Source organism: Doryrhamphus excisus, linkage group LG4 (assembly GCF_037039965.1).
Source record: "Doryrhamphus excisus strain RoL-2023G ecotype Guam linkage group LG4, RoL_Dexc_Guam_v1.1, whole genome shotgun sequence".
Classification (NCBI taxonomy): Eukaryota; Metazoa; Chordata; class Actinopteri; order Syngnathiformes; family Syngnathidae; genus Doryrhamphus; species Doryrhamphus excisus.
The window spans coordinates 14,837,639-14,864,606 of record NC_136360.1 but is presented as its reverse complement, the minus strand read 5'-3'; the positions used below and the strand labels follow the sequence as shown (position 1 = coordinate 14,864,606).

The 26,968-nt window shown below is 42.6% G+C and overlaps 1 protein-coding gene across 4 annotated transcripts; it reads left to right on the top strand.

Moving 5' to 3' along the window:
* Positions 1-4,475: 4,475 nt before the first annotated feature.
* Positions 4,476-26,898, top strand: tpm4a (tropomyosin 4a). Of its 4 annotated transcripts, none has more exons than XM_078790267.1 (9): positions 4,476-4,771; positions 7,034-7,159; positions 18,836-18,969; positions 20,939-21,056; positions 21,136-21,206; positions 21,396-21,471; positions 21,567-21,629; positions 23,994-24,063; positions 26,216-26,898. In XM_078790267.1, the coding sequence occupies exons 1-9, from the start codon at positions 4,658-4,660 to the stop codon at positions 26,296-26,298; spliced, it is 855 nt and encodes a 284-aa protein (XP_078646393.1). In that variant the 5' UTR covers positions 4,476-4,657; the 3' UTR covers positions 26,299-26,898. The 4 variants fall into 4 exon arrangements, with proteins under 4 accessions (XP_078646393.1, XP_078646392.1, XP_057929605.1 ...); XM_078790266.1 differs by lacking the exon at positions 26,216-26,898 and adding an exon at positions 25,069-25,229 and having other exon boundaries at positions 4,477-4,771; XM_058073622.2 differs by lacking the exons at positions 4,476-4,771; positions 7,034-7,159 and adding an exon at positions 11,306-11,625.
* The last annotated feature ends 70 nt before the right edge of the window (positions 26,899-26,968 follow it).

Genomic DNA, 26,968 nt, shown 5'->3' with positions numbered 1-26,968 from the left:
TCATCCATGGCTATGAATACGATGACATACTGTCCATACTTTCTGCCATGATCTGTGTTCTTCTCTTTCAGTGAACCCCGAGTGGCAGCAGGCGGTCAGCCTGCTTCCTCCTTCTCCTCATCATCAATGTTTGATTGAGTTCATCCTATACCAGCATAGCCTGACCTTTGCCCTTGGGAGCTGGCAGCCAATCAGCAGCCTCGATCACATCACTTCACATTCTTCCTGCATGAGCTCTTCCAGTGATAAGTTCAGCCACACGGCTTTGCCTGCCGAGGACACGCACACGTACGGCCAACAGCCACAATATTAGGTACAGATGCTATGCTTGGATATATGAGACAACCTCCTACAGTGTTGGAGCATCAAGTACTGCAGTATAGTATTTCTATTTAGTCTTAGTATCAAGTATTTCTATGTACTGCACACTGTCATGTTTTCTATTTGTGTATGTAGTTTTCTTCTGTTAGTTACACATAAACATTGTGGTTAGTACTTTAGTTACATTTGTTTGTCATTGAAGTTGTTTAATTGCCACTTTAGTTAGTTAGTTCAGGCCAGATGCATATCATCACCTTGATTGGACTCTCCCAAGTGTCACCTGGAGGAGGGGGAGGTTAACTGGGTAGTTTATCTTGGTAAATGTATAGGTAAAAATAGTTGTTAAAATATATCCAGAAAATAAAACTTAAATGTAATATTGAAATGCTTTTGTAACATAAGGGAAGGGTGTTGAAAATGTAAATATGGTACCTTTTATAGAAGTTGCCTCACCCTCTCATTGGGGATTTATGGTTGGACTTTCACTGGTAAAATGTGCTGGGTGAATTGTTGGGGGGAAGCCTGGTGTGTGCTGGGGAAAATACTGCTGGACTGTCTGGTAAAAATAAACCTGAAGAGCTCTCAACCCCATGGTCTGGTGTACCTTTCAGAGGCTATGGCTATCCTGGGCTAGTAAGAGGCAATTTTCCCAACAAAAATCTTACAACTAGCTATACTGGTAGGTTGGAACAAAGAAACCAAAAAAGTTGGACATACATGGTAGACATACATGGTGGACATGGACGTACATGGTGGACGTACATGGTGGAGGTGGACATACATGGTGGACATGGACGTACATGGTGGACATGGAAGTACATGGTGGACATACACGATGGATGTGGACATACATAGTGGATGTACATGGTGGACGTACATGGTGGATGTGGACGTACATGGTGGACATGGAAGTACATGTTGGACGTACATGATGGAGGTGGACATACATGGTGGACATGGAAGTACATGGTGGACGTACATGGTGGAGGTGGACATACATGATGGACATGGACGTACATGGTGGACATGGAAGTACATGGTGGACGTACACGGTGGATGTACATGATGGATGTACATGGTGGACATGGGCATACATGGTGGACGTACATGGTGGATGTGGACATACATGGTGGACATGGAAGTACATGTTGGACGTACATGATGGAGGTGGACATACCTGGTGGACATGGACATACATCCTGGACATACATGGTGGATGTGAATGTATATGGTGGACATACATGGTGGACATACGTGGTGGACATGGACGTACATGGTGGATGTGGACATATATGGTGGACATGGAAGTCCATGGTGGACGTACATGGTGGAGGTGGACGTACATGGTGGAGGTGGACATACATGGTGGACGTGGACATACATGGTGGACATGGACATACATCCTGGACATACATGGTGGATGTGAATGTATATGGTGGGCATACATGGTGGACATGGACGTACAGGGTGGACATACGTGGTGGAGGTGGACAGACATAGTGGATGTACATGGTGGACATGGAAGTACATGGTGGACGTGGACATACATGGTGGACATGGAGGCACATGGTTGACATGGAAGTACATGGTGAACGTACATGGTGGGTGTGGACATACATGGTGGACGTGGACGTACATGGTGGACATGGACATACATCCTGAACATACATGGTGGATGTGAACGTACATGTGAACATACATGGTGGACATGGACATACTTGGTGGACATACATGGTGGACATGGAGGTACATGGTGGACGTGGAGGTACATGGTGGACATGGACGTACATGGTGGACATACATGGTGGGCATGGACATACATGGTGGACATGGACGTACATGTTGGACGTACATGGTGGACATGGACGTACATGGTGGACGTACATGGTGGACATGGACGTACATGGTGGACGTACATGGTGGACATGGACATACATGGTGGAGGTGGATGTACATGGTGGAGGTGGACATACATGGTGGACATGGATGTACATGGTGGACGTGGACGTACATCCTGGACATACAATGTGGATGTGACCGTACATGGTGAACATGGACATACATGGTGGACATGGAAGTACATGGTGGACGTACATGGTGGAGGTGGACATACATGGTGGACATGGACGTACATCCTGGACATACATGGTGGATGTAAATGTATATGGTGGACATACATGGTGGACATGGACGTACATGGTGGACATACATGTTGGACGTTCATGGTGGAGGTGGACATGGACATACATGGTGGACATACATAGTGCACATGGACGTACATGGTGTACATGGAAGTAGTACATGGTGGACAAACATAGTGGACATGGACGTACATGCTGGACATACATGGTGGATGTGAACGTACATGGTGGACATGGACGTACATGGTGGACGTACATGGTGGAGGTGGACATACTACATGGTGGATGTGGATGTACATTGTGTACATGGACGTACATGGTGGACATACGTACATGGTGGGCATGGACATACATGGTGGGCATGGACATACATGGTGGACGTGGACATACATGGTGGACATGGACATACATCCTGGACATACATGGTGGATGTGAATGTATATGGTGGGCATACATGGTGGACATGGACGTACATGGTGGACATACGTGGTGGAGGTGGACAGACATAGTGGATGTACATGGTGGACATGGAAGTACATGGTGGACGTGGACATACATGGTGGACATGGAGGCACATGGTTGACATGGAAGTACATGGTGAACGTACATGGTGGGTGTGGACATACATGGTGGACGTGGACGTACATGGTGGACATGGACATACATCCTGAACATACATGGTGGATGTGAACGTACATGTGAACATACATGGTGGACATGGACATACTTGGTGGACATACATGGTGGACATGGAGGTACATGGTGGACGTGGAGGTACATGGTGGACATGGACGTACATGGTGGACATACATGGTGGGCATGGACATACATGGTGGGCATGGACATACATGGTGGACATGGACGTACATGTTGGACGTACATGGTGGACATGGACGTACATGGTGGACGTACATGGTGGACATGGACGTACATGGTGGACGTACATGGTGGACATGGACGTACATGGTGGAGGTGGACGTACATGGTGGAGGTGGACATACATGGTGGACATGGATGTACATGGTGGACGTGGACGTACATCCTGGACATACAATGTGGATGTGAACGTACATGGTGAACATGGACATACATGGTGGATGTAAATGTATATGGTGGACATACATGGTGGACATGGACGTACATGGTGGACATACATGTTGGACGTTCATGGTGGAGGTGGACATGGACATACATGGTGGACATACATGGTGCACATGGACGTACATGGTGTACATGGAAGTACATGGTGGACAAACATAGTGGACATGGACGTACATCCTGGACATACATGGTGGATGTGAACGTACATGGTGGACATGGACGTACATGGTGGACGTACATGGTGGAGGTGGACATACATGGTGGATGTACATGGTGGATGTGGATGTACATTGTGTACATGAACATACTACATGATGGGTGTACATGGTGTACATACATGGCGGACGTGTATGGTGGACATACATGGTATAGTGGACATACATAGTGGATGTACATGGTGGATGTGGACATACATGGTGGATGTGGATATATATGATGGATGTAGACATGCATGATGGACATACATGGTGGAAGTGGATGTACATGGTGGATGGACGTGATGGATGTGGACATTCATGACTGACATTCATGATGGACATTCATGGTGGACATGATGGATGTACATGGTGGACATATATGATGGACGTAGACATGCATGATGGACATACATGGTGGAAGTGGATGTACATGGTGGATGGACATGATGGATGTGGACATTCATGATGGACATTCATGGTGGATATGGAGGTACATGGTGGACATACATGGTGGACGTACAGTATTTTCTTTAAAATAGGTCCTTTGGAGTATGTGCTTTGTTTGGATGTGGAGTGGCGTCTCTCTCTCACACACCACTGCCAAATAAGGAGATGTCCCAGGAAGGCAGACAAGTGATCCAGACCAGTCCTTCCAGGATGGGTGGCGAGATAGGGGAGGTGTGAGAGGGTGATAGGTAGGGTACGGCATGGGGTGCATGCAGAGCGTTGAAGGAGGGATGGATGTGGTGCTTGACATCACTCCCCATATAGGGCCCTCCCTTCTTTCTCCTCCTTTATTCCCCCGTGGACACCTCCAGCGTCCTCCAGTGTCTCCCAAAGCCTGAGAAGACTCTTGAAGCTGCCGTTTTCTCCTCTGGCCAAGCCAAATCTGACACCATGGAGGCCATCAAGAAGAAGATGCAGATGCTGAAGCTGGACAAGGAGAACGCCATCGACAGGGCGGAGCAGGCTGAGACGGACAAGAAGGCGGCTGAGGACAAATGCAAACAGGTGAGCATATATGTCAGTGAATTCTATCAGGTCACATGTTGCAGCAGACATTAATAGTTGTGGTCAAAAGTTTCCATACACTTTGGTTGCAATTGGTTCAATTTGGTTCTTTTATGACTTTATTATAGGTTAACAGAAAAAGTGACCAAATCTGCTGGGTCAAAAATATACATCCACAATGCTAACATTTGGTTACATGTCCCCTGGCCATTTTTACTTCAATTAAACGATTTTGGTAGCCATCCACAAAGCTTCTTGTTGGATCTTTGACCGCTCCTTTGACCAGAATTGGCGCAGTTGTGTTAAATTTGGACCTGTTTCTTCAGCATTGTCCACATGTTCTCAATGGGGTTTAAGTCAGGACTTTGGGAAGGCCGTTCTAAAACCTTAATTCTAGCTCAATTTAGCCATTCCATTACCATTTTTGATGTATGTTTGAGGCCGTTGTCCTGTTGGAACACCCAACTCCATCCAAGACCCAAAATTTGGGCTGATGATCTTGAAGAATTTGAAGGTAATCCTCTTTCTTCGTCATCCATTTACTCTCTGTAAAGCACCAGTTCCATTGGCAGCTAAAATAGTACTACCACCACCGTGCTTGATGGTAGGCATGGTGTTCTTGGCCTTGAAGGCCTCACCTTTCCTCCTCCAAACATATTGTTGGGCATTGTGGCCAAAGAGCTGGATTTTTGTTTCGTCTGACCATAGAACATTCCTCCAGAAGTCTTGTCTTTGTCTTTGTGATCAGCAGTGTAGAGGTTTGATTAGCTTGAGAGCATTTAGCTTTGGCTTACACATCAGTCTATTGCCATAAGTTGAACTCCACAGGCCGTGTCCGTAGCGCAGCTGTAGCTCCACAAATCCACACAGGAGAGCGTTTTGTTTGTCACGAAAAAAATGTAAAAAATCTCCACATTTATTTCCAAAAATACATACAAAATAGCTGGCTAACACAATAGTTTTCAACTAACTGAAAATAGAAAAAAGAGGTAAGAAAACCGTATGCCTTCTAACTCTCAAGGCTAACTGACAGCTAAATGAACCAGGAAGTATATCTGCTCTATGCACTCTTAAAGGGGAAGTACACTTTTTAACAATGTATCCAAAATCTTATAAAAACATGAATTCCAATAGACCTAGAAACATTTTAACTATTAAATGACGTTATAAATGAAATGATTAATTATTAAACTTCTTTGCACTTATATCATTGAACATGCCCCTCCACAACAACTTCAATCACATGAACCGAGTCCAACCACAATCTGCACCTCTGCCTCTACAAGCAGAAAATGTCAGTCAAACCTTAAGGTGCCGCTTTTGGACCTTGGACGGCGGCCTCTCAGTCCATGGCGATGCAAAACACACTTGATTGTGGACACTGACACTTGTGTTCCAGCAGCTTCTCATTCTTGGCAGATCTGCTTTTTGATGGTTCTCGGTTGACTCTTGACTCTACTTCCAAACTATTGTTTTTACTGTTGCTCTTGGACCTGCAGCTGCTTTGAAATGGCTCCAAGTGAGCTTCCTGATTTGTTCAAGTCAATGATTGGCTTTTTCAGATCCGTGCTGAGCTCCTTTGACTTTCCATTGTAGCGTTTGTGTGTGTTTGTATCCAATGAGCCCTATTTACATGGTCTCAGTGAAGTCATTGGCTGTAGTCACTCGTAATCACTCACAAGAAGTTAAGAGGCCATGCTATGGTGCTTATTTCATTTACACAACTCTCTAAGTCATCAAAATTGCTAATTCATGTTACTATATGTGGCTGGACTGGTCGCCGCCTCTCGCCCGAAGACAGCTGGGATAGGCTCCAGCACCCCCGCGACCCTCATGAGGAAAAAGCGGTAGAAAATGAATGAATGAATGAATGAATGTTACTATATGTATATTTTTGACCCATCAGATTTGGTCACTTTTTCTGTTAATCTATGATAAAGTCAAAAACCAAATTTCATGTTTTTCATGTTCAATTTCAATATTTTTTGGGACAAGGAAGTATCTGTTCCAATCAGAAAAATGAGAGTTGTAGAAATAACTGGAAACTCAAGAGAGCCATGACATTATGGTCTTTACAAGTGTATGGAAACTTTTGACCACGATTGTATTAGTCGCCTATTCTAGTTTCGCAGTTCACAGTTTGGTATCAGTATAGAGTCCATCTACCACACCTACTGTACATGGACATCCTGACTACGTACGTATGAGAATGACAGCAAGGCTGTTCCATCTTCTGCTTCTTACCACTGCTTTCTCCTTCAGCTGGAAGAAGAACTGCTCGACCTCCAGAAGAAGATGAAGCAGACTGAGGATGAATTGGATAAGTTCTCCGAGGGCCTGAAAGACGCTCAGGAAAAACTGGAACTGTCGGAAAAGAAAGCTGCAGATGTAAGCTAATAAACACACATGCACGCGCTGACAAGGTGAATGCGGAATAGAGTCACAGTGGGACAAGAGTTTCCCCAAATGTCATTCTTCTTCTAGTCCCCAGTCTCTATTCCTAACCCTAACCATAACCACAGTGCACCACACACACACAATTTAGTACACCATGGGCCAGCAAATTCCAGAATTTCTTATCTCCAACTGCTCAATTACTTGACATTGGGTCCCAACCATCCCAGTCTAAATCACTGGTTGCTAACTGGCCCACTCCAAATAATTGGGTCCCAACCATCCCAGTCCTAAATACTATCCCAGTCTAAGGCAGTGGGTCCTAACCATCCCAGTCTAAATCACTGGTTCCTAACTGGCCCACTCCAAATAATTGGGTCCCAACCAACCCAGTCTAAATCACTGGTTACCAACAGGCAAACTTCAAATAATTGGATCCCAACCATCCCAGTCCAAATCACTGGTTCGTAACTGACCCATTCCAAATAATTGGGTCCCAACCATCCCAGTCTAAATCACTGGTTGCTAACTGGCCCACTCCAAATAATTGGGTCCCAACCATCCCAGTCCTAAATACTATCCGAGTCTAAGGCAATGGGTCCTAACCATCTCAGTCTAAATCACTGGTTCCTAACTGGCCCACTCCAAATAATTGGGTCCCAACCATCCCAGTCCTAAATACTATCCCAGTCTAAGGCAATGGGTCCTAACCATCCCCATCTAAATCACTGGTTTCTAACTGGCCCATTCCAAATAATTGGGTCCCAACCATCCCAGTCAAAATCAATAGTTCCTAACCATCCCAGTCTAAATCACTATTCCAAACCATCCCAGTCTAAGGCAATGGGTCCTAACTATCCCATTCTAAAATAATGGGTCCGAACCATCTCAATCTAAGGCATTGGGACCGAACTATCCCAGTCTAAATCACTGGGTCCTAACCATCCCAGTCTAAAGCAATGGGTCCTCACCATACCAGTCTAAATCACTGGGTCCTCACCATCCCAGTCTAAGGCAATGGGCCCTCACCATACCAGTCTAAATAACTGGGTCCTCACCATCCCAGTCTAAGGCAATGGGCCCTCACCATCTCAGTCTAAATCACTGTGTCCTAACCATCCCAGTCTAAATCACTGGTTCCTCGCCAAGTTTTCTGCTACAAATGTCATTGGAAAATGAAGTTTGGTTTTGGGGGCCAAGTAATCCAAAAAGGGAAGCTCAGACTTAGGAGCCAGAAGAGAAAGAAGACTGACGTGTGTGTGTGTTCGGTGTTGATTGTCACCATGAATCATTGCAACCAAAACAAGAATGGTCGAACATAGCACTCTTTATAGTTTGAAGTACCTGACAAAGGTGAGGACACCTCTCACACTTTCACCTGATCATCCTTAGCACCGTCTCTATCCTGAACCACTCTAAGTTGTACAGGACTGATTCTGACTTATTCTCCAAAATGTCCAACTTCTTTCCACTTTATTTCTTGTACATGTGTGACTTTTTTCTTTTAAGTTTGAGGTTAAGTTTTGTGTCTGGGGACCAGAAGGGAGGTTTTCCTGGATGTAGGGGGCACACACGTAACGGCAGTGCCCCAGCAAGCACTGGTTGGGTCACCTTAGCTCTCTGTCCCAGGTGCTCCTGGTTTGTCATAACTTAACCATAAGTGTGTGTGTGTTCTTCTCATCCACGGAAAACCTGCTAGTGGGCGTGGCTAAATGAAACTCCTGAGTATCATTAGGTATGATACACAAGTACTTCACAAGCATTTCTATTCAGGATCAATCAACCCCCCCCCTCAGGTAGGCTAATTTCATTGGAGACACGACTTCTTGGCTCCTCTGTTTGACTCGGCCGCATTCCTGGCATTCCATAGCAACCCCCCATCCTCATCCTCATGCTCTATGTTCCCTTTCATACATCTCATACCTCATAGTTACATTTCTTCTCATGCTTTCACACTTTATCGTCTCACACGTGTAGGACTTTCTTCTCATGCTTTCTCATTTTATAGTCTCATACTTACGTATGTAGCCTCAATAAGGTACAAACCAGTGCCTGTTGTGCCAGTCCCAAGCCTGGATAAATACAGAGGGTTGTGTCAGGAAGGGCATCGATATAAAATTTTGCCAACACAAATATGCAAATCAACAACACGATCCATACCGGATCGGTCGAGGCCCGGGTTAACAACGACAGCCATCGGTGCTGGTCACCTACAAGGTGCCGGTGGAAATTAATTTATAATCATAAGCCTGTCCATTTCCCTTTATTTCATGGTGTAAGGTAGAGAGCCCCTTCACTGCACAATTATTCCACTCGGCCATGTAGAGTACACCCACATCACTCAGAATCCAGTCCATGAGTCCGCGCACCTTTGCAGCACACAGAGCCAACTATTGACTAGAGCAGCAGTAGGAGAAGAATGGATATACAAAGGTTTTTCAAAAAAGTAAGTATTCATCACTGCTGGTAGCAATTAGTTAGCTCCATCCCACAGTTAACAGCAGAACCATGAACCAAGCATTTTCCATTTTACAAAAAAAGAAAAATATAAATAAATGAAATGAAAAAAAGATGTATAGGCGATTGTTTTGCGGCCAAGAGGTAGATTGCAACATCGCATATGCTAATTAGCTATCCAGTAGCTAATGTCATGGTCCTGGTTGTAGTGTCAAGTGTGCACTGGGGGCAGTTTTTGGGGGCACAGCATCAGTTGTGTTGTGTCTCACATTAAGATTAAGATTAAGATATGCCTTTATTCGTCCCTCAGTGGGGAAATTTGTATTGCACAGCAGCAAGAGTACAGAGTCAGTTAAGCAGTACAAAATACACAATATAGAAAAATAAACAATATAAACAACCCAAGTATTAACAGAAATCAACAGAATGTTTTATGGATTCACACTGCGGGTTATTGAGTTGATTCCACTGTGATTAATTTATGATTAAAACAAATATATAGTATCTTTACTAAATCTGTCCAAAAGTGGAAAAGTTATATCCCAGTTCTTGTTTGTTATTTGTTTTTTGGATTTCCTAATGTCAAATACAGGGGTCTCAAACACGCAGCCCACAGGCCAAATGTGGCCCGCTGGACACTAGTTTGAGGCCCCCGCCTTGATATGAAAGTTTAATGTTAGTGCGGCCCACGCAGGTTTGATATGGATGCTGGATGGAATAATGTACCCAAAAAAAATGTTCATGTTAAAGGTTAAATAACTGTTAATAGTTATCCTCCCTATCCGTGTGGAAGTGGTAAGTTTTTGGCTATTTAAGTTTAAAGAAAATAACTTGAAGGCTACCGTTTAGGTCGCTAGCTGTCTAGTTTGCGAGTTAGCATGTGTCTCAAGACCCTGCAGTTGCGCAATATGTTGTAAATAAAAAGAGTATAAATGTGACTATAGTCGTGTTTTGTCATGTCTACAGGGCTCTAATAAGGCTTTGTTAATTTTAATCTGAAAAAAATAATTTGTCTACCCACCAACTATATGTGGTTTCTTAAGTTTTTATTATTTGCCGTTTTATTATTATTATATTTATTTATTTATTACTGATTGATTGATTTTCTTTATTCTTGATTTGTTTATTTATTTTTCATCTTATTTTGTGTAGAAAAATAAAAAGTAAGATATTTGAGAACAGCGGAATGTTTTATCAGAGCTTTTCTTGTAGAAAATTGGAACCAAAGCGAAGTTTTTTTTAATTTTTCTGTTTTTAATAAATGCGTTTTTTTTTTTTTTTTGAAAACTTGATGCGGCCCAGTCTCACCCAGACCCGAGCTCCAGTGGCCCCCAAGTAAATTGAGTTTGAGACCCCTGGTCTACTACATTCATTCATATCCTTTGCATCTCCAGGGGGCTAAGCTACCCCTGTCCTCAGAACCTAGTGAGGCCTCTGGTCAGATGTTTTGTGGAGCATGGTGCTCCTACTCCATGGTAGAAGCATCATCGTCCAAGATTTGCTGAAGGAGCTTGTGGAGCATTTCTTAGCGAAAGATTGAAATAGTAAAGTGAATATGAAATGAATGTATGAAATCATAATAGATGTTGATGAAAATGTATTGAAGTCCTGTTGGACAGCGCTGTTTTACACACGCACACGCACGATGGGGCCCCGCCCCCTGTGACGTAATTGCCCCATCAAATCTCTGGTCCAAACCGACAAAGTGTTCCATTCCCAGCACAAGCTGGTTCTCCTCCACGCAGCTAAGCTTCTCTCCATTCCTCGCCGCAGAGGAACATTGTTGGAAAGACTTCTTCCACTCCTCCACTTCCCGCTCGGCCTTGGCCTTAAAACGTCGGGGTTCTAGAGACACTTGGAAGCAAGACACCATGGCAGGTTTGAACTCCGTGGATGCTGTAAAGAGGAAGATTCAGTGTTTGCAGCAGCAGGCAGACGACGCCGAGAAGCGGGCTCAGGTCCTCCAGAGTGAACTGGACGGCGAACGAGAGCTCCGGGAGAAAGTGAGACAATCGGCTTTTTATCACTTTCGTGTCTCTTTTCATCTCGCGGAGCCTTCGGGGGTCAGGCAGCCTCGCTGGCTGCCACAATGCTAGGCGTTGGTCTGTTTCCGTAGGACGGGGGAAAGTTGGGATTCCTGGAGATTTGTGCGCATGCGTAGTGACTTCTTCAAGTTCAACAGTTTGCCATCATTCACAAGTACATTCGAAACGTGTACTACACGTATTGATTCGTGTATTGATCCAGTTAATGGTGGAGCATGGTAAGCTAACTTATCGCGCTTATAACATTTCAAGACGATGACCACATGTACTATAATAATACACATACTGTATAATACTAATACACATACTGTACAATATTAATACACATACTGTACAGTACTAATACACATACTTTACAATACTAATACACATACTGTACAGTACTAATACTCATACTGTACTATAATAATACACATACTGTACAGTACTAATACACATACTGTACAATACTATTACACATACTTTAGAGTACTAATACACACACTGTACTACACTATAAATAAACATAGTGTATAGTACTAATTCACATACTGTATAATACTAATACACAGGCTGTATAATATTAATACACATACTGAACAATACTTTTACACATACTATGTAGTACTAATACACATACTGTATAATACTAATACACATACTGTACAATACTATTATATATGCTGTATAGTAGTAATATACTGTATAGTACTAATACACATACTCTATAATACTAATACAAATACTGTATAGTACTATTGCACATCCTGTATAATGCTATAATACCTGTACAGTAGTAAGTAGGATCCTAAGGAGGTTGTACAGTAAGTAGGATCCTAAGTAGGTTGTACAGTAAGTAGGATGCTTAGGAGGTTGTACAGTAAGTAGGATCCTAAGGCGGTTGTACAGTAAGTAGGATCCTAAGGAGGTTGTACAGTCAGTAGGAAGCTTAGGAGGTTGTACAGTAAGTAGGATCCTAAGGAGGTTGTACAGTAAGTAGGATGCTTAGGAGGTTGTACAGTAAGTAGGATCCTAAGGAGGTTGTACAGTAAGTAGGATGCTTAGGAGGTTGTACAGTAAGTAGGATCCTAAGGAGGTTGTACAGTAAGTAGGATGCTTAGGAGGTTGTACAGTAAGTAGGATCCTAAGGAGGTTGTACAGTAAGTAGGATCCTAAGGAGGTTGTACAGTAAGTAGGATGCTTAGGAGGTTGTACAGTAAGTAGGATCCTAAGGAGGTTGTACAGTAAGTAGGATCCTAAGGAGGTTGTACAGTAAGTAGGATCCTAAAGAGGTTGTACAGTAAGTATGAAGAGGCAAAGAGAAGGAATGAGACAAAGAAGCCTCTCAAAGGCACAATCTGGAATGAATGTGATGTAGTGTCAGCTATTCACACTGTCATCATCTCTTGATGCCAAAGGAAAATAACGTGTACATTGAAGAGAAAAACGGTCCTAAATAGAAAAGAGATTTCCAGAGAGATTTTGCTCAGTTCAGCTTCATGACAGGATGAGGCCACAGAGAGTGATGAAAATATGGGAGATGATGGAGGCTTTGGAACAATATTTGACTCATCCAGTATTCCATCCAATATTCCCTCCATGAATGCAGTCAAAACATATTTTTCTTGGCTAAAGAAGGATTAGTAGTCCACAAGAGCGAATAAGACATTTCCCTTCATAATGAACCATAAGCAACTTTTATTAGGCCAGCTGTGAGACATAATCCCTCCAGCGTGTCCTAGGACTGCCCCGGGTCCTTCTCCGGGTGGGCGTCCAGGAGGCATCTCGACTAGATGCCCGAGCCACCTCACCTGGCTGATCTAGTACATAGATGTAGGAGATAGACTTAATAGATACAGTTACTAAAAATACCTAATAGACAGATCTAGTAGATAGACTTAATAGATACATCTAGTAAATAGATGTAGTAAATAGATCTAGTATATACTGTAACTCTGATTAGGGCTGGGTTATATGGACCAAAACTCATATCCTGATATATTTAGGTTATACCATAAATATCTTGATATTTTTTCCACAAAGTGAGTTTAGACAAAAGTCAAAGCCATATATGCATGCAAAGTTTTATAAAAATGTAAACAATCTTATAGAACAATAGCCGCTGAAATTAAATAGTATATTATCTTTAAATAAATATAGAAAAAGTGAAATATACTCAATATCAATCATGCTGCAGTCATGCTAGTCTTTCTGTAGCAGGGTTAGCGCTGTTAGCGCTTCCATCTCACGTTCCCATGACACACGGTATACATGGTTGATAGCGTCTTCATCCAGCAACCTTTATACCGTCTTTTTCACTATTCACTGTCGCTATGCAGCATTTCCTCCTCTGTGACTCCATGGGATGTCCAGTCATTCGGCATACCAAGGGGTGCTCAATGCTAAGAGCTGCTCCAGAGTGCAAACAATAGAGCAAGAGGCAAGCTACCGACATAACATACAGGTGCTGAAGGCCCTCCCGGTGGTAGATCTAGCAGATTGAGAACTACCAGCTCAAAACTGAAGTCTCAAAAATGCTTGCTGATAATATCGATTAGGCTGAAAAGACATGGTTGTGCTTCCTCGTTTGTCCAGAAGTAGCCATCAGTGGCGGCTGTCATGAAGTTAAACACACATGCTCTTTCTTTGCTGCTGCTTTCTTTGCTGGAGGTGAAATCAATGGGCCCAAGAAAGAAGTTTAAATGATCAAAATACAGCAAAATACTACAAGTATGACATGCTATCATGAATGTTACTACATGCTCACAGCATGGATAAAAAGCCATAAAACCTCCTTCAGCTTTCTTAGAGGGCTTTATAGTGGAACTACTGTAAGTGCGTCCCATGACGTGCATTGTTAGCTCCCTCATGCTAACTCTCGGTGTTCATGTTTCACAATGATGATCGGGGGATGTGAAAGGTGCACACTTCCTTTAATAATCAAGTGATTTCATTTGAGAATGGGGAACATCAAGAGAAGAACATCGCTGAGTTCTCACATGAAAGAAGGATAGAAGTTGCGTGTCAAGTAAAGTCGTGATGTCTTCTGGTTGACGGACTTCCATTTGACTTGTTTTGATGGCTTCTTTTTTAAGCTTCATATACCATAAAGCATGCTCCTGTAGAACCCTGACTGCCCCGTCGTCTGCCAAATCTGGTCTGCACTTCCTGTGACCGAGACAGCAAGCTTCTTTTTTTCCACACTTTCGTCATCCTTTCAGCACTTGGCAGCGACATTTCCCATCCTGCACCTTGACTGCCAGCAGTTTTGGCCTGAGATGTGCTTGCCTTGAGCGCAGCTGTCAGACTTAAACGCTGACGGCTTCTTCAAGCCCAACCCACATTTCTGATTAGGAGGAGTGAGATCACTTGAGGCAAGACCTTGGCACACTCTGCCATGTACTTTAGTGTACAGAAACAAATCATCTGCTTAATTTGTACTTCTATTTCAACTGCTAACTGATGACTTTTTCCACTGACCTCAGGGAAAGGATCTTTTAATGGGGGTGCCTTCAGAGCATCGCACATGGGGAAAAAGCCGCTTTGGTAAACTTGAAAGCACAATGTATTTGCAGTGGGCGTAATATTGACAATAATATTCATCATCATGGGTGGGAGCGATGGCGTTGGCACCTACCCAACTCTTGTACTTTACCTTGCTACGTTGCATCTTCTGGCACTTCGAAGTATGTAGACACATATCTTGGATGCTTAGCTGACACCATACTACATTTTCTCCAAGGGACGTTCATTTGCTAACTCCCGTCATTTCCCGTAAACATGCTGCTACTTTATTGTACAACTTTGAACCTTATTTATGGCGAAGTTCTAATCTGGTGACATTTCATTTCCTTCACAACTGCTACTAATTCTTTAAATTAGGGCTGCAGCTATGGAATATTTTATATATATTATATTTTATATTTGAGTATTCTACTGTATATTCCTTTTGATTCATTGAGTAATTGGATACAACATATTTTTTATTGGGAAAAGAAGAATTATTACTGCACAAGAGTAAGATAAGTAAGATATTTCACTTCATAATAAAGGACCAATTGGTTGAATGTTTTAGCTAACCAAGCATTGTGTTTGTTCAAAGGACATTGTGCATAGGAACAAAGTGTATTTCCTTGGGTCTGAAGGACTCCATGATGATGCTTTTGTGTATCCATCCCAGTCTGGAGGTGTTTAGCGGAGGAGAGAGATCATCATGACTTTATTAAGACTAAAAGGCTAAAGGTTTGTTAGAGAAAAGACATATTCTTGAGTTTTTGTTTTGTTCACCTTACATTACACATTACTTTCAACTAAATCATACCTTTACAATATCATAATATTTATTATTATTATTATATATACTGTATCTTCTAGTCATATAAGATTGGCGACCCTCGTGAGGATAAGCGGTGCAGAATTAATATATAATTTAAATTCAGAGTCTTGTATAAAAAGCTCCAAAGCTTAAGCCATATGATGAATCGACTTGTCCAATGGTAAAGCCCATGTATTTGTTGGTAACAAACTGGCTAACTATTCTAATGAAATGTCAGCCTCTGCACACATTGCTACTAAATTTAAACAATTACTCTTATTTACAGTTGGACAGCGCTTTTATTTTGAAGGCCGGTAGTAGGTCCTGTGTGTGCACGACGAGTTGGGTACAAGAATAAACGTGTCCCGTTTTTATTCATCACTTGCATAATTGTCATGGGGCCTTATAGAACCTTCAAGTGGTGAAGATGTTCGGCAAGCCGGAGTCAACAACACTTGCTAAATGCAGCTATCGGCCAACCCTAATCTGCTCCATTCCCAACAATCCCAGTTAGTCCTACCACTATCAATCATTTACACCCCCAAAAATGCAGAAGTGGGTTGGGTAAAATGCTGCTATGATTGGAAGATGTCATGAGTGATGCGGTGGCTTTGTTGGGCCTCTCGCGCTCACATTCTGTGGGGGGGGGGAGAAAGTCTTCCTGATTGCTTCTGTTTCCTTTGGAAGTTCTCCCAGGGACTAGTTGGACTTTCCAAATATAACAAGACTTATTTCTGCGTGGCGTCAGTCGCAGGCCTTCCGGGGAGCACTCCCACATCGTGGCTTGTGGGGGCGAGATAATCCACTCCACAGCATGACCAACAATATTGGAACAATCATCCATTAGAAGATCCAATAGACGTCCACTCAATAAAAGGTCAATTTGGGAGAATATTAGAGTGAAAAATACTTTCAGGGTTTGACTAATCATTTCACGTGTTTACAGATCCATTTTTTAAAACAAACTCTCTTAAAGGTAGGAGACATTTATTGATGGTCCCTAGTGTAACCAACCAGTGGTTAGAGCGGCGCTTCCTGTGCGAGCTCCCTGCGCCATGACAAGCGGTCCGGGCGCAGTGAGGAGGAATTAGCGCTGTAGCTAATATCCAACGTGAAACTAACTTGACCACAGGACACGGCAGACATGTCTGCATGGCGGTGTTGCCTTTTCTTTTCCTTGTGGGTGGCAGGAGTCAAGCGGCAACCGGCTTTAAGACGCATTACCGCACTTAGATCAGCAGCCAATCCCAAGCTTGAAGATTGAATCGGAACCTCACCGCAAACAGTGGCTAGTTTTGCGTTAAATTTGGGTGATGTTGACAACCGCGTATGTTGACGACAGTCAGCTAGTTGAGGGGCCATGACAAGTTAATTTACAGGTGATAAGGTTGTTTGTTATGCTAACGTATGACTTGAGGCCCTGTATGATCGGGTAGATGCATTTCCTGAACAGAACATGCATGAACTGAACACCCCAGCAGCGATGTGTCACTCATTAGCCCACTGCCCTGGAAACGTAATTAGATTCCTCCCTTGTCCTTGATTTTCTCTCTCATTTGATACTATGCTCCCTTGCAGTATCTTTTATGGCCAATCCCTAAGGACCTGGACTGTATCCAATCCACAGTGTCCATGTTTATGGACAGCAGTGATTGCCATTAAGGAAGAAAGGAGATATATTTCAAGTTGTCCACTGTTCTGTGTGTGTTCTAGAAACAAATAAACCACACACATACAAACAAATAAAAATGACCAGGAATCTGTCTATAGTGTCCTGAAGCTAAAAGAACCAAGATGCATTCAGAGAATGATTCACCGACACATGGATGCTTTGTCAGGGCACACCAGTCAGACTAGATAGGACAGTCCTTGTCCAGTTCATGCTCAAAGATTAGTTAGGATACACTAGTCCAACTAGATAGGACAGCTGTAGTCTAGTTCATGCTCAAAGACTAGGTGGGACACACACCTGTCAGACTAGATAGGACAGCTCTAGTCCACTTCATGCTCAAAGATTAGTTAGGATACACTAGTCCAACTAGATAGGACAGCTGTAGTCTAGTTCATGCTCAAAGACTAGGTGGGACACACACCTGTCAGACTAGATAGGACAGCTCTAGTCCAGTTCATGCTCAAAGACAATGTAGGACGCACCAGTCAGACTAGGTAGGACAGCTCTAGTCCAGTTCATGCTCAAAGACTAGGTGGGACACAGACAGTCAGACTAGATAGGACAGCTCTAGACTAGTTCATGCTCAAAGACTAGGCAGGACACACACCAGTCAGACTAGATAGGACAGCTCTTGTCTAGTTCATGATCAAAGACGAGGTGGGACACACATCAGTCAGACTAGATAGGACAGCTCTAGACTAGTTCATACTCAAAGACTAGGTGGGACACACACCTGTCAGACTAGATTGGACCTTCTTGTGCTTTGCTTTTGTGAGGGCAGATGAGGGATGAGTGTTGTAGTCCATGGTCACCGGAAGTTGACAGGACGAGTTAGTTCAATCCCGTCATTGTATGATCATCTCATGTTATTCTGGAAGAATGTGTCCTTATTTCAAGAACAAGGAGGGTTTAGTCCTTCAGCTAGGAAAATACCAAGGAAATCTTGGTTTGGAAAAGACAGAGTGCTTTTTAAATATCACACTGTTCTGTACTCCTGTTTTCATGCCAGTATCACATCGTTCTCGTTGAGAATGAAATGTGAACATGGTGTCCGTTTGCAGTCCTTCTTCTTACCCCATTATCCTCCTTTCCCCTGTTAATGGAAGGGGTGAATGGTATGTGTGGGGGGGCAAGGGGGGCATCTTGGATGTGTTAAAGAAGGAATGAAGGTTAAAGAAGGTTAAAGAAGTCTTTTCTTCCAGGCGGAGGGAGATGTTGCAGCTCTGAACCGGCGTATCCAGCTGGTGGAGGAGGAGTTGGACCGGGCCCAGGAGAGGCTGGCCACAGCGCTGCAGAAGCTGGAGGAGGCGGAGAAGGCTGCAGACGAGAGTGAGAGGTTGGTATCGACGTGATGGCTCTTCCCCCGAATGATGAACAGACATGGCGTCTGTGGGGGGGGGGGGGGGGGGATTGCATTCATTGTACAACCTGTACAACCTGTACACGGAATGCTAATCTCATGCTAAAGTGCTAGCTATAAAACATTAGATGCTATTTACAATGGTGGGGAATGAATGATGGACACATGCTAAAGCAATAGATAGAAGACTAGAGTGCTACCATGCCAACATATCATGCTAAAAGATATAATAAATAAAACGGCTACTTGATCAATCCCACCAGGGACTCCCATGAAAGTTTAGCAGCGCTGCTAGCTAGGTTTTGATGGATGTTTCATGAGATTAGGGTTAGGATTAGGGTTGGGGTGAGGATGAAGTTTTGATAGATCTTTCATCAGATTAGTGTTGGAACTAGGATTAGGTTTTGATAGATGTTTCATGAGATTATGGTTGGGATTATTGTTGGCACTAGGATTAGGTTTTGATGGATGTTTCATGAGATTAGGATTAGGGTTGGGACTAGGATTAGGTTTTGATAGATGTTTCATGAGATTAGGGTTGGGATTATTGTTGGCACTAGGATTAGGTTTTGATGGATGTTTCATGATATTAGGATTAGGATTGGGACTAGGATTAGGTTTTGATGGATGTTTCATGAGATTAGGGTTGCGGTGAGGATGAAGTTTTGATAGATGTTTCATCAGATTAGTGTTGGGACTAGGATTAGGTTTTGATGGATGTTTCATGAGATTAGGGTTAGGATTAGGGTTGGGACTAGGATTAGGTTTTGACGGATGTTTCATGAGATTAGGGTTAGGATTAGGGTTGGGGTGAGGATGAAGTTTTGATAGATCTTTCATCAGATTAGTGTTGGAACTAGGATTAGGTTTTGATAGATGTTTCATGAGATTAAGGTTGGGATTATTGTTGGCACTAGGATTAGGTTTTGATGGATTTTTCATGAGATTAGGATTAGGGTTGGGACTAGGATTAGGTTTTGATGGATGTTTCATGAGATTAGGGTTAGGATTAGGGTTGGGGTGAGGATGAGGTTTTGATAGATGTTTTATCAGATTAGTGTTGGGACTAGGATTAGGTTTTGATAGATGTTTTATCAGATTGGGACTAGAATTAGTGTTGGGACTAGGATTAGGTTTTGATGGATGTTTCATGAGATTAGGATTAGGGTTGGGTTAGATGAGGTTTCAATAGATGTTTCATCAGATTAGTGTGGGGACTAGGATTAGGTTTTGATAGATGTTTCATGAGATTGGGGTTAGAATTAGGGTTGGGACTAGGATTAGGTTTTGATGTATGTTTCATGAGATTAGGGTTAGGATTAGGGTTGGGGTGAGGATGAGGTTTTGATAGATGTTTTATCAGATTAGTGTTGGGACTAGAATTGGGTTTTGATAGATGTTTCATGAGATTAGGGTTAGGATTAGGGTTGGGACTAGGATTAGGTTTTGATGGATGTTTCATGAGATTAGGGCTAGGATTAGGGTTTGGACCAGGATTAGGTTTTGATGGATGTTTCATGAGATTAGGATTAGGATTGGGACTAGGATTAGGTTTTGATGGATGTTTCATGAGATTAGGGTTAGCCTTAGGGTTGGGGTGAGGATGAGGTTTTGATAGATGTTGCATCAGATTAGTGTTGGGACGAGGATTAGGCTTTGATAGATGTTTCACCAGATTAGTGTTGGGACTAGGTTTAGGCTTTGATAGATGTTTCATGAGATTAGAAATGTAAGTCATTAGATGAGCGGTTCGTGGGCCTTACCCTCAACCAACACGGTGAAAATGTGTGTTGGAGTAGGGCTCCATGGCTGAAGGGCTTCAGACACTGGCCTTCATCATTCTGGATGATGGATGATGGATTTATGAGATTGTGACATGTTTTCATGTTGATGATCCGGAACAAAAAGCTATGAAATCATGTCCTACTGTACTTGCATCCATCAGAGGCATGAAGGTGATAGAAACCCGAGCCATGAAGGACGAGGAGAAGATGGAGATTCAGGAGATGCAGCTGAAGGAGGCCAAGCACATCGCAGAAGAGGCCGACCGCAAATATGAAGAAGTCAGGAAAAACATCTAAATACAGTCACAGTTTCATGGGAATACACTCCACCATGACACACTCCTCATTCTTCTTGCAGGTGGCTCGTAAGCTGGTGATCCTGGAGTTAGATCTGGAACGAGCCGAGGAGAGGGCCGAGCTCTCTGAATGGTAAAAACACCAGCATCTTCAGCATCTTGGACGCTCACACCGTTCCATCGTTAGGTTCTTACTAGGGCTGGGTGATATGGACCAAAACTCATATCCCGATATATATAGGATATATACAGGAAGAAGGCATGTCTGGTTAGGAATGACAGTTGACATAATGTGTTACTTCAAGTCCCAATGTTTCCACAGTAAAGCCAGCGACCTAGAAGAGGAGCTGAAAAATGTCACCAACAACCTGAAATCCTTAGAAGCCCAGTCCGAGAAGGTGAGGAAGTGGTTGTGACTGCAGTATATTCTATGAAAGACATCTTACGCAAGGACAAATTGAGTATAAGAGTGCTTGTATGTGTTGGCCAACAGTACTCGGAGAAAGAGGACAAGTACGAGGAGGAGATCAAAGTTCTGACTGACAAACTGAAGGAGGTGTGTTGGATGCTTCTCCTTATTGACTGTCAAATATTCATAAAGCCTAGTGAGCCTGGCACCATAACACATTTGGCTGCTCCGTAACTGTGCTACAACGTATCATCCATATTGCAGATTCCATGTTATCCATTGTTGCACTGGCTATGGTCATGAAAGCGGTCATTCTCATTTCAACCACTAGATGGCACTAAAGTATAATGTACCTGTGTGAGACACTGGGAGTACCAAGAATGACACTACTTCATGAAGAACCAACCTACCTAACCCTAACCACTACTCATGAATTCCTCAGTAACTACTCTTGACTCCACTCATGACTTGCTCACTAACTACTCTACTCATGACTTCCTCGCTAACTACCCTACTTAATAGTTCCTCATTAGTTCTTTATTACTTCCTCAGTAACTACTTTATTCATTACATCCTCTGTAACAACTCTACTCATTACTTCCTCACTAGTTTTCATTACTTCCTTAGTAACTACTCTACTCATTACTTCCTCAGTAACTCTTCTACTTATTAGTTCCCCATTAGTTCCGAATTACTTCCTCAGTAAGTACTTTATTCATTACATCCTCAGTAACAACTCTACTCATTATTTCCTCACTAGTTTTCATCACTTCCTCAGTAACCCCTCTACGCATTAGTTCTCCACTAACTACTCTACTTATTACTTCCTCAGTCACTACTCTACTTATTAGTTCCTCATTAGCTTTTCATTACTTCCTCAGTAACCACTCTATGCATTACTTCCTCAGTAACTACTGTACTCATTAATTCCTCAGTAACTACTCTATTGGTTCCTCATTAGCTTGTCATTATTTTCTCAGTAACCACTCTACTCATTACTTCTTCAGTAAATACTCTACTTATTAGTTCCTCATTAGCTTTTCATTACTTCCTCAGTAACCACTCTATGCATTACTTCCTCAGTAACTACTCTACTGATTAATTCCTCAGTAACTACTCTATTTATTGGTTCCTCATTAGCTTGTCATTATTTTCTCAGTAACCACTCTACTCATTACTTCTTCAGTAAATACTCTACTTATTAGTTCCTCATTAGCTTTTCATTACTTCCTCAGTAACCACTCTATGCATTACTTCCTCAGTAAATACTCTACTCATTACTTCCTCAGTAACTAGTCTATTTATTAGTTCCTCATTAGCTCGTCATAATTTTCTCAGTAACAACTCTACTCATTACTTGCTCATTAGTTTTTCATTATTTCCTCAGTAATCCCTCTATGCATTACTTCTTCAGTAACTACTCTACTTATTACTTCCTCAGTAACTAGTCTACTTATTACTTCCTCATTAGCTTTTCATTACTTCCTCAGTAACTACTCTACGCATTACCTCCTCAGTAACTACTCTATTTATTAGTTCCTCATTAGCTCGTCATTATTTTCTCAGTAACCACTCTACTCATTACTTCCTCAGTAACTACTCTACTTATTAGTTCCTCATTAGCTCCTCATTATTTCCTCAGTAACTACTCTACTTATTAGTTCCCCGTTAGCTCTTCATTATTTCCTCAGTAACTACTCTGCTCATTACTTGCTCATTGGTTCTTCATTACTTCCTCAGTAACTGCTCTGCTCATTAGTTCTTCATTACTTCCTCAATAACTACTCTACTCATTACTTCCTCATTAGTTCCTCAGTAACTACTCTAAATGTATGTGCTTTAGTTATTAGTTCCTCATGGGTTCTTTAGTAACTACTCAGTAAGTGTCTACCTGTGTAACTGTGTGCCTAAGTGAGGCATAGCCTGTACATATGTTTTTGCAATATAGCCAGCAACACTGTCGGTGAGCGCACACTATTCTGCACTGTTTTGTTTATATTGCCGACTAATGTCAATTTGTTGAGCGTGTCGTAATTATCAACCTGTTTTTTTTAATCATTCATTGAATCAGTTATGGTGACAGACCTTAAGCCAAGACTTTGGAATGACATATTTATCATGTTCATGTGCTACAATAGCTTCCTGGCCTTGACACGTCTCTTCATCACAGTACTGTCATACAGACAAATGTAGCGTATTGGTAACCGTACTTACTGTATGATGTCAACATAGCTATCACATTTTCTTCTTTTGCCCATCATATGAGGGAATTATCATTCAATCATTATCACACCAATCAATCCCATAAGATTAAAGATGGGTCTTCCTGGACCACAACCCCACAACTTGAAATGTCTACTTGAGATGTTGTGTGTTATGTTGTATATATGTCATATAGACATCTGGAGGATGGCCAGTGGGATGCTTGGTGGTGTTTTGTTTGAGCTTATCCAAGATGAACATGTTTAAAATGTAGTCATAGTGGCATGTTGCATGTGTGTGTCCCATCAGGCTGAAACTCGGGCAGAGTTTGCCGAGAGAACCGTGGCCAAGCTGGAAAAGTCCATCGATGACCTGGAAGGTATGAGTTATCAAGTCCTTAGCGAACGAGTGCATGCAAGTGCTACGGTAGTTGGCAAGCTCCTTTTGCTTGCCCACATTTTTCAACTTGGGCACCTCAAGTAGCTTACATTTTAGGAAGGAAATGACTGCATAGCAGAAGATGCAGAAATCAATGATTACACACAAAATTGAAAATCCCATTAGCATTAGCGGTTTGACATGGTGATAACATTGAGCATAAAATACTGCACAAGAGAGAAGATGACACATTCAACATCTCTATAGTCTTTATAGTCTTCTTTAGGCGTCTTTTAAAGAGCACGGCAGGAGTATTAGTAGACCACACAGGCTGGATGACATGAGGGTTCTGTGTGCATTGCTTCTATAGTGGAATGATTAGAGTGAGTGAACCCTCCTCTCATTATCAGACAGACAGACCTACAAACGTGTCAAAGCTTTTCTATGGCGCTCTGTGTCAAATATTCTTCATTCATAATTCATAATCCATCCTTATCACAGCTGTGCTATTTGAAGATGCTGACTGGAGTGGCTATAATAAAAGGCCACTTCAAAAAGTGCTCTTGAACTGTTTTTAAATAGTTGTGTTTTTTTGGTCTGACAACATAACCCCTTCCGGAAAGCGGGGGTGTAATGGATTATATTTCTTTCAGCAAGTAAACGTGTGTTGTCAAATGATGGAGAATATCCATGCCATCATCCATGCTTGACGTGTCTTTGGTTTTCTCTCTTCTCCTTCTCCCTCCGCTCTATGGGCTTGTCTGTGTGGCCGCTGTCCATCACACCTTCACACCTGCCTGCCTGTACTTCCTGCTGGCTACTTGTACTTCCTGCTGGCTACTTGTACTTCCTGCTGGGCACCTGTACTTCCTGCTGGGTACCTGTACTTCCTGCTGGGCTGCCTGTACTTCCTGATGGGTACCTGTACTTCCTGGTGGGCTGCCTGTACTTCCTGCTGGCTACCTGTACTTCCTGCTGGGTACCTGTACTTCTTGGTGGGCTCCAGACGAGCTGTACGCTCAGAAGCTGAAGTACAAGGCCATTAGCGAGGAGCTGGACCATGCCCTCAATGACATGACATCTCTGTAGTTTGTGCTGTTTTGCTTTCATTCATCTTCATCATGTGCCTTCTGTCCATTTGACCAATTAAAAGCCTCTTCTTTCCCACGTAGCATCTCATAGCTTCATTGGTCATGGTTTACTCGTGTGTGTACAATAACTGTAGAGTTTGACTGGGATCAAGTAGGCTGGCTTTAGCCAAGGTGAGACTACTGTACTATTTCACACTATGCTTGCTTTTATTCACACTCTAAGGAGATCCAGTCGAAGAACTTCTGGATATTAGGAATGGAAATGCATGCTACTGGTACTATGCTTGTACTTTGCATTAACAAACTTAATATTTCCAAGCATTCATAGTTGCAGTACAATAGAACCTGCCTATGTATCTTTATGTCCATCATCCAGAAAGATCATCCATGAGACGTGAACACGTATTGTTCTCAGTAATCAATTCATCCATCCAGCCATTCTTCCATCCATCCATCCACCCACCCATCCTTCAATCCATCCATCCTTCCATCCACCACCCACCCATTGTTCCACCCACCCATCCATCCATGCATCCATCCATCCACCCACCCATCTGCCCACCCACCCATCCTTCCATCCATCCACCCACCCATCCATCCTCCATCCATCCATCCACCCACCCACCCACCCACCCTTCAATCCATCAATTCATCCTTCCATCCACCACCCATCCATCCATGCATCCATCCACCCACCCACCCTTCCATCCATCCATTCATCTTTCCACCCACCCACGCATCCTTCCGTCCACCCACCCATCCTTCCATCCATTCATCCATCCATCCACCCACCCTTCCATCCTCCCACCCACCTATCCTTCCATCCACCCACCCATCCTTCCATCCATCCACCCATGCTCCTACATTTCTGACATTTATTCTTGACATCTCAGATTATTATAATAACAATTATTATTATTTGTTATTATATTATATTATATTATATTATATTATATTATATTATATTATATTATATTATATTATATTATTTTATATTATATTATATTATATTATATTTGGCTCTAATACTCCCTTGTACCTTTCTTTGCTTTTACTCTGCAGAGAAACTGTCACATGCCAAGGAGGAGAATCTGGGTATGCATCAAGTCCTGGACCAGACTCTCCAGGAACTGAACAGCTTATAAAGACACACACACATGCACACACGCACACACACAAAGAGAAAAGATGAGACGTAACATTCCATTTCAGTTGGACTCCATTCCACAAGTCCAGGAAGAGAATCCCCACATGGTTGCTTACTTCTTTTGTTGTTTGTTTTGAAGGAGAAACTTTAGTTTTTTTTTAAAGACAGGAAGTTAAAAGACACTCCAGCATCAGAAATGTTAGCCATGAATAACCACTTCCAGCCAAAGAGTTGGCACATGTTGGCACACAGTGGCTGGAGAAGTTCGCCAATCCAAGATTAACGTTGATGGACTCCTGCACGCCTCCTACTGGTGAATGCAGGTAGGTCCCTCATGGGAGGATAGATGAAGGCAGAATTCAACACGAGCAGCTTTGGGGTGTGTTCTCCAGCCCCGGTACAGTCCAACAAGTTTGTACTGTATGTTGGACCATCTCATTTCACCTTCTTTGGCAACGTTTTTTTTAATTGCAGCAAGTCTGACCCATCCTAATGTATATAGTAGATGTTAGCTATATTTTGTCTTTTTCTCACTTCCTCATGCCAGGGGAACCTTCAAGACCAAAGAAAGGGTTTTTTTATCATTATGTCATCTCATTTTGCCAATAAAGGCAGTGACCTTTCACCCTTTTGTGTGTGTTTCTGTGCTGCCTTTCCAAGATAGAAAG